The following is a 9,450-nucleotide window of genomic DNA, read 5'->3' as shown; positions in this document are numbered from 1 at the left end:
AATTTTGATTCTAATAATTATACATTCAAGAAAAAATCTGTATTTACTGTAATAAATAGATATAATTGAAATATAATTAAAATTTTCATTCTAAACAAGTCTCAGCAATCCTTATGTGGAGCAACATTTAATATTCACAACAAGCCTTCAAGAATTGCACTATGCATCCCTAAGTAGAAATAGGACTTTAGACAGATTTTTGAGGAAAACAAAAACATGGCAAAATTGAGTCAATTTGAGGTCAATTGACGCTATTTTTCCTCAAACATAAAAGTTTGGGATTCTTATGTTTCAACTTTTCTGACAATTAGTTTTTTTGTTTATTTTTGCAAGCATAAAAAAAAAACACTGAGTTGATTATGTGAAAAGACCTCAGAAATATCAGATTGGCTACCACCAGCACCGAAAATATATCATAAATAAAATTAAATAATAACATTAAATATCTAAATTTAAAGATACACATAGCTTACTCCAATATTTACCTTAAGAACAGTTATCAGCTTAATCTTCTTGCAGAATAGCTTTTATACCTCTTGCATTTTGTTCTTCTTGCAGTATAGATACATGTCAGATGTCATAAATAAATAATTAGCTGTATCCCAAGTATTTTCGGCAAAAGAAGTTAAACGTGCATGAACTACTCGTGCAGTTTTTAAAAGCCATTCCAATGCACAGACTGTGACATTGGAATGGCTTTTAAAAACTGATTGTTAGAAATAAGGCCAAAAAGACGTTCAGATTTCTGCTTGAAAATTTTTACATCTGGTCTTGTGGTTGAACTGTTCATATCAATGAGCAGGTCCCTAAATAATTTAATCATATTGGTATTCAAATTTAAAATTTTTCCAGTCACCGATGGATTATTAAAGAATTTTTGTGCAACATTGCCAGTATTTGATGTACCACTTCCCTTCCTGACAAAAGATACCTTTATTTTTAATTATATTTTGAATAAGCACTGAAAATAATATTTTTGAAAATAATTTTTGTTTTTGTTTTTAATAAACTCTTTGCTGTTTTTTGCTGGAATTTTTCTTCCTTGTTTCACTGCTGGAAGTTTGCAAGCAGTATTGAAGACCCACTCCATGCTGCATATCCACAAATGAAGACTGCAAATTCCAAGTTTCAATATATTCTTGTCTACAATTTTATCTTTAGTCCAAATAGTTTCCAAATTAAACTCCTTAGGACTTGCTTGACATACATGACAGCACTGAGATGCTAAATTATTTTAAAGTATTTTTTGTTCCACAGTATTAAGTGTTTTACCATCATTCATTGTGGTATAAATAGTTAACAAACTTAAATTTATAACAAAAGTATTGTCATGATGTGTAAACTTAATATTCTCTAAAGACAAAATTTTATTTTGTTAATGTTCAAACTTCTCTTGAATAAAACTAGCAGTCTCTTTGGCAAAACAAAACATAAGATGACGGGTTGCATCTGGACTATTTGGATTACAATTTTTCCATATTATCTTTTTTCCACTTCGAATCTCCAACAGTACCAGCATACTATACACAGTGGAATCATCCACACTTCTCTTCATAGTTGCTGCATTCTGAAACTCAGATTGGTCACTCTGACCATCACCTCCTACTTTGCAAATAACATATATGTTATCACGTTCCTCCTGTGCTAAAACTTTGATAGAATTATCTTCATCCTCCAAAACATACTCAAACACTCTAGAAACTGAATGTTTGATCATATTGAAGAAGCTACATTTTACTTCAGTTTCTGAATATTCCACCTGCTCTGGTTATGTCAATTTTTTGTATTATTTTAATTTGGTTAAACCTGGAGGAACAAGATGATGGTTTTGTGTAACAATTTTCTTAAATTCAGCCCATGTTATGTCTATTAGACTCAAACTGCAAAAAATATGCAATGATAAATTTGGACCATACAAAGTAGACCTGGGTGCAGCAGAGGGACTAGATGCAAACCTTTTTACAGCATGTTGAAGTTCTTCCAGTTCTTTTCCCTGAAGATTATCAGTTCTTTTACGTTTCATCCTACTCGTGAGTTCTAAAAAAGATTTTCTAGGTTTTGGTGCACAAGGTTCAGTAAATATACCTGCTTCAGGTGTTCCCATTGTTACAGCATTTCTTCTAAAACATGAATAAAATGTATGTGCATATATATATATATATATATATATATATATATATATATATATATATATATATATATATATATATATATATATATATATATATATATATATATATATATATATATATATATGAATATATATATAGGGCTACCATAGTCCTGATTTTCACGGAGGAGAGCCCAGCGCTAAACTAATTAAAATTAAAACTTTTATCGCGTTCTCCAGCGAAAAGATCAGGACAATGGCAGCCCTATATATATATATATATATATATATATATATATATATATATATATATATATATATATATACATATACATATATATATATATATATATATATATATATATATATATATATATATACATATATATATATATATAAATATATATATATATATATACATATATATATATATATATATATATATATATATATATATATATATATATATATATATATATATATATATATATATATATATATATATATATATATATATATATATATATATATGTATATATCAGAGCCGGATCCAGCTTTTTTTGGTCTTTGAGATAGCTAACTTCCAGACACGGAGCAAACTCCAAACATTTATATGTTTATACTTATGTCAAATAAGGATGCCTTGCAAAAAATTGCGATGATTGGAGGCTGGGAACAAAAAAGCCCCAAATTTTGTGCCCCCCCTGCTCCAAACGTGAGAGCACCAAGTTGATGAAGTATTTTTTGTACTGTTCTTAACTAGACTAATATTCATCAATAAATTTTAAATTTCATAGTAAAATATTTTAGCTTTCAAAAATTATGACCATATAAAGTTTAAACCCCCCTCAATTTGAGGGGGTTATAAATTTTATATGGTCATTATTTTTAAACGCTGAAAGATAATACTATGAAATTTAAAATTTATGGATGAATATAAGTCTAGTTGAGAACAGTACAAAAAATACTTCATCAACTTGGTGCTCTCACGTTTGGGGCAGGGGGGCACAAAATTTGGGGCTTTTTTGTTCCCAGCCTCCAATCACAGCAATTTTTTGCAAAGCATCCTTATTTGACATAAGTATAAACATATAAATGTTTGGAGTTTGCTCCATGTCTGGAAGTTAGCTATCTCAAAGATCAAAAAATGCTGGATCCGCCACTGTATGTATATATATAATATATATATATATATATATATATATATATATATATATATATATATATATATATATATATATATATATATATATATATATATATATATATATATATATATATATATATATATATATTAGGTACGTAGAATACCGCATTTTACGGAACCGATATTTGTGCTAAAATTCTGTGCCATGCTTATTGAAGTAAGTATTTTACCAGTGATGAAAAAGCATATTTTGTTGTTTTATTTTATTGAATTATATATTAACATAGATATTTTTCAGAAACTAGAGGAATTAAACTTTGTTAATCTGTATATTTGAATTACAATAAAGATTATTTTAATTTTTTAATAGCAAATTCTTTGTTGTACTTCGTTCATTAAGTAAATGTTGAAGATATGCTCACTTTTTTTTCTAACCTTTCACTAAGTTAAGTTTACATATTTTCTTTGCATCTGCCAAATTTCATCGATTTATTTTTAGTAGCTCTATTTTATGTAGCACTTTTGGTACCTAAACTTCATCTTTCCGCTTCGGCCCCAATTTTTTTTTTTTTTCTAAAAAAGTGGATAAATTTTACAGATTAATTCATAACAGCTGGGTACCTGACATATTTTAATGTTTGCCGTTCATAAGACTAAATGCAATCAAATTAACGCTTAAATTCAATTAGATATATTTTATAATTGTTAAATTGATATAGAGTTACTAGTGAAGAGTTTCTTTAACTACTGTAAATGCATTACGCAGATAATAGAAGTACGTCGCAAACCATCAAAAAAAGGATTTGCGAGGTGTTTTCATGCTTGCAAACTCATTTATTATGCCTTCATAACTTAATGTTCTTGCAACCTCGTTCTCAATAGACAGCATTGCTAAGGAAGACAAACGTTCATCGACCATTGTTGACCTATTTAAAAATACAAAGAAATAAAGCTACACGTATTTATGTATAATGAAGCAAGATTATTTATACTAAACTGTGAAATGTTTTAATTAGTTTTAACTTGCTGAAGCTATGTTCTGCACTTGCAACAGTAACTGGTAAAGTAATAATGATTTGTAACGCAATAACTAGATTGGGATAAGTTTCTTGCAGCTCTTCTTTGTAGATGTAGTTTAGGAAGTCATATGCAGATTTTAGGAGAGCATTTTTTCCCTCCTTTATAACTACAACAAAACGTTTTAACTCCGATTCTAAATCTTCAGAATCTATATCAGCAAGCTTTATTTGCAAATTTTTGCAATAAGCAGACAGAGAATTTTCATTACAAGCTTTGATAAGACTCTCAGATCGGTAAAGAAAGTCATAAAGCTTTGTGACAATGCTGATCTGTTCAAAACGCTCTTTTACTGATGCAATTGACATATCAATTAGTGGCAAAAAGAAATCTGCTTTATACTGATGCTCAGGTTGCCAAGTGTGATCAGCACACTCGTATGAATAAATCGATTTTTTTTTTCGTGAACGCACCATCGAAAAAACCTTTTCAATACCCAATACTTTTGCGATTTCTGATGCCTTAACACGTGCGTCAGAAAATCCATTTTCGCGATACTCATATAGAAACGCTTTTGTTGCATTTATTTCACTAGCTAATATGTCGAGAGAGGTTGCAGAAGACTGAAGCAGCTTTCTTGATTTGTTAATTTGAAATAAAACTTCATACCAAATAATGATTGATAATAAGAAAGGCCATGTTCTAATATATTCTGTCAGCGATCGTACTTCTGTGGCTGTTGCCCCATCTCTTTTTTCTAAGGTATGTTCTTCCAATTATTCAAGTGCCTCTAAGATTTCTTTTAAATAGAAGCGAAGTGGGAGCGAACACAGTTTATTCTACTTTCCAATCTGGTATCTGATTGTGGCTTGACTGAAATTGCCACGCATGATTTTAAAATTTCCCATCGAGGAGGAGACGATAAAAAGAGCGTGTATAACTTTGAAAGAATACCAAAAAAAGAAATTGCACTAATGGATGACAGTGCACCATCAACAATAACAAGATTGAGTGAATGGTTAGCACATGGAACATATAAGGCCTTAAGATTCATTTCCAGAAATATTGCTTGAACACCTTTTACTTTTACTTTCATATTAGCAGCATTATCGTAAGATTGACCTCGTCTAAAATATTTAGATCCCAATTTTTTGCCTGATTTTGTATCATTTACTGTGAGATATCCAAAGAAATTTTCGTAAATGTCGATACCTACTCCAGGAGTACATGTTACTGATTGCAGAATAATGCTCATTTGTTCTTTGTGCGAAACGTCTGGCGTACAATCTAAAATAATAGAATAGTATTTTGCTATTTTTACCTTAGAAAGGTTTTTGGATTCAATCTCCGTAGCTAAAAGTCTAATCAACTCGTTCTGTGTGTCATTGCTCAAGTAGTGCTCCTTGGTTTCTTTGTCCTGAATTCTTTGCATAAGCTCATTGAGAACGATATCATCCTTAGCCTGTAATTCAAACACCCCAAGAAAGTTTCCATTGCTCTTTGAACAAATGGCTGTGTCTGAACCACGGAATGCAAGGTTTCTTGCAGAAAGAAATAAGGTAATGTCTAGTATCCTTTCTAACACAGCCCTCCAAAATATCCGCTCTTTATGAAGCAACTTTTGTTGTTTCTCGTCTATGGTAGCTTGATTTGCAATGCCTGCATTACCAAAATTGGGGGAAAAGAAATTAATTAAGAAAAAAAAAGTAACAAAGCAATAAATTAAAGAAAATATCAGTTAACCTTTTCCTAAAGTCATCCATTGTTCAAAGCACTTGAAATGTGCACTGCATGTTTCGTGTTCTTTAAGTTTTTTTGACAAGCCTTCCCAAGTGTTCATTCCTTGCCAGAATGGTGAAGAACTTATCCCAAAAAGTTTGCAACAAAAACAAAACACTTTATTGCTGTTCAAAGAATATATGAGCCATGTGCGTTCAAAGATTTCTCCATTCTTCATCTTGCGGTTATAATAATTCAGTGAAAACCGTCTTCTTTCTAAATTGTATGGAAAATCAATTTTGATCTTTTTGAAACCACGTTTAACAATGTCACACCTCTGTGCGTCAGAAACATTATCTGGCCACTCAGAAGGATCATCACTGAGAAAATTATGCAGAATTGTTGTGCCATTTGACGTAGACTCGCATATCAACCTATCTGACTCTACTCTAGTATTCAAATAATGACAATCAGAATTATTTGTTTCTGTTTCTGTTGGTATCGAAACATTTCTAGTCTGAACTAATGGTTTCAAAAAATGTGTTAGCTTGGGGTGATGTGCGATTTCCTCCCTGGCTGCAGCTTTTTCTCTTCTCTTAGTGGCACCACTTTTCACTTTTTCATACCAATAATTATATCGTGATATACAATCGAAATATAATTAAAAATTTTTGGAAACCTTCATTGTTTGTTTTTTTTATATATAAAAAACTAACAACGCATAATAATAATAGTAATAATAATAATAATAATAATAATAATAACAATAATAACAATAATAATAATATATATAATAATAATAATAACAAAAAAAATCAGTTCAATGATAATGGCCTTATAATCATTTGAACTTTAAAATAAACAAATTCAAAGCGTAACAGTTTTCCAATGCTACACATTTGTTTCTTTAAAAACAATGCGTATGATTTAATTGAAACAAATAATAGACTTTTGATTTTTATTCATAGCAAAAGTAATAACATATAGCATAGTAATAAAATAAATTATTACCAAGATAAATTGTGAATCGCCAAAAATAAAAAACGATCTATAATTTATAAATAAATAAACATTGAAATATGTAATCTAAATACAAATAAAAATGATTATTTGTATTTAGATTACATATTTCAATGTTTATTTATATATAAATTATAAATCGTTTATAAATAATAATTAGAGAAATATATTTCTTCGCACGATTGGCTGCTGCTTAATGGTTTTTCTTTAACGGTTTGACCGATTTTTAAAAAGCTCGCGTTTTTCATATAATTCGGACCTCGGGAGTTAAACATTTTTTTAATTTTTTTTCTACATATTTCTAAATTTTATTGCTTTTTTCACGCTTGCTTAATTTTTGTTATATCGTGTTTAAAAGGCCATGTTTTTTTATTAATAGTAACAGTAACTATATATATATTCAAATATTCTTATTATGAAAAATACAAAAAAAAAAAAATTTCAAATTACAAAAAGGGCCCCTAAAAATGCTGCCCCCCCCTAATTGGGGGATGTGGGGGAGCCTAGCCACGGCTCTGTAAATATAATAATATAATCAAATTTAGAATAGAAAAATGAGCAAAAGAAAAAGTGATTATATATATATATATACATATATATATATATATATGTATATATATATATATATATATATATATATATATATATATATATATATATATATATATATATATATATATATATATATATAGATATATATATATATATATATATATATATATATATATATATATATATATATATATATATATATATATATATATATATATATATATATATATATATACATATATATATATATATATATATATATATATATATATATATATATATATATATATATATATATATATATATATATATATATATATATATATATATATATATATATATATATATATATATATATATATATATATATATATAATATAATATATATATAAACTACTATTTAATTAGTAGAAAATCAGAAAATTTATTTATATGTATATATATTCTTTGATTACTTTTATTCTTTATACTTCCAGGTAATAAAATTAAAGAAGATATCTACCATTCACTTTTTGTAGAAGGTATCTACTATTCACTTATTGTAGAAGGTATTTATGGTATTTTTTACACCAAGACTTTCTCTTTTTTATTAAAATTTTCTTGTTAAGATAGATTTCAAATTCAAAAAAAGATTTTCTCTTTTCTATTAAAATTTTCTTGTTAAGGTAGATTTCAAATTGCACAGTAGTATCAATTGACTAAGTTGGTATATTTTGAACCATAATATGAGCCCGAAAAAAAATTGTTTTGAATTTTTTGATAAATTCAAAAAGTTTTTATTTGCTAACTATGCATTACCTTGTGAAACAATAAATCTGTGTAGGATAGGGCATATACTATTTTGTTTTTCTAAATCTGGAGAACTTTTGAATGAGACTGCTAAACAAGTCAACAAGTATTTTGGCTTTAGCATTAGCACAAATGATGTCCAATTAATTGTCAATAAAGGGAAGAAATGGGTTTGCAACTTTAAAAGAGATTCCAATCATTTTGCTGCATTTTGCTACGAGCCCTATGTAATAAAAAAACAAGTGCTGCCTCATGCATTTCCGTCTACCTGTAGTAACATAAACACTGTATCTTCAATTTTTTCATCATTAGAAAACAATGTGTTATCTCCAGTAAATAGTGAATCTTTATGTTCACCAAGCCAAATTGTAAATTCAGAAATTAGGAAAAATTCAAGAGAAAAATTAACTCCAAAGAAAAAGAAGTTAATGAATAGGTTGTCTTATTTGTCTTCAAAGTTAGCTAGCTCTTCCAAAGAATACAAAAATAAAATAGATTTAGTAACGTCTAAAATGAAGACCATGCCATATAAGCTGAAAGTGTTAAGGCAAAGTATCAAAACAAAAGAAGGTATTATAAAAGCTTCATGAGAAGAAGTTAGAGACTTAAAACAGAAATTGCAATCATATTACAGTAGGCATATTCGCAACCTTGTTAATACAAAAAAAGCTGTACAAATTAAAGAGAAAGAAAAGTTAAGGCAAATTAACCTCAAAAATAATAAAATTATTAGGGAAAAAAAAATAGCATTAGCTAGTTGAGAAAATGATATAACCCAGATGGAGGAGGAAATTATAGCAAATTCAGTTACGTCAGAAGATAGCAAGTCTTATGCATTACAAACTAGATTGTTAATTTATTGCATGATGTTGTCTAATGTACCAGCAGGTAATATTCCATTTCTATTGGAGAAAATTAAACAATATTTTGGTGTTGATATTTTGTATATTCCCCAGCGCATTACTGTTAAGCAAATGGCTCGTGAGCTTGGCAGTATATCTGACCTACAAGCAGCAGAATGGGCCTTTGGTAACAAAAATCTGACTCTTGGGTTTGATGAAACAACACAAGAAGGTGTTCATATCAACAGCATTCA

The 9,450-nt window shown here is 28.3% G+C and overlaps 1 protein-coding gene across 1 annotated transcript; it reads right to left on the bottom strand.

The window, feature by feature from the left end:
* Positions 1 to 4,047: 4,047 nt before the first annotated feature.
* LOC136076024 (zinc finger MYM-type protein 1-like) lies at positions 4,048 to 8,478 on the bottom strand. The gene is made up of 5 exons (XM_065789484.1): positions 8,364 to 8,478; positions 6,018 to 6,608; positions 5,118 to 5,933; positions 4,281 to 5,031; positions 4,048 to 4,183 (listed from the first exon to the last, which is right to left on the bottom strand). The coding sequence occupies exons 1-5, from the start codon at positions 8,476 to 8,478 to the stop codon at positions 4,048 to 4,050; spliced, it is 2,409 nt and encodes an 802-aa protein (XP_065645556.1).
* Between the last annotated feature and the right edge of the window lie 972 nt (positions 8,479 to 9,450).

This window comes from Hydra vulgaris, chromosome 02, assembly GCF_038396675.1.
Source record: "Hydra vulgaris chromosome 02, alternate assembly HydraT2T_AEP".
Classification (NCBI taxonomy): domain Eukaryota; kingdom Metazoa; phylum Cnidaria; class Hydrozoa; order Anthoathecata; family Hydridae; genus Hydra; species Hydra vulgaris.
The sequence above is the reverse complement of the archived record's forward strand: the minus strand, read 5'-3'. Positions and strand labels throughout refer to the sequence as shown.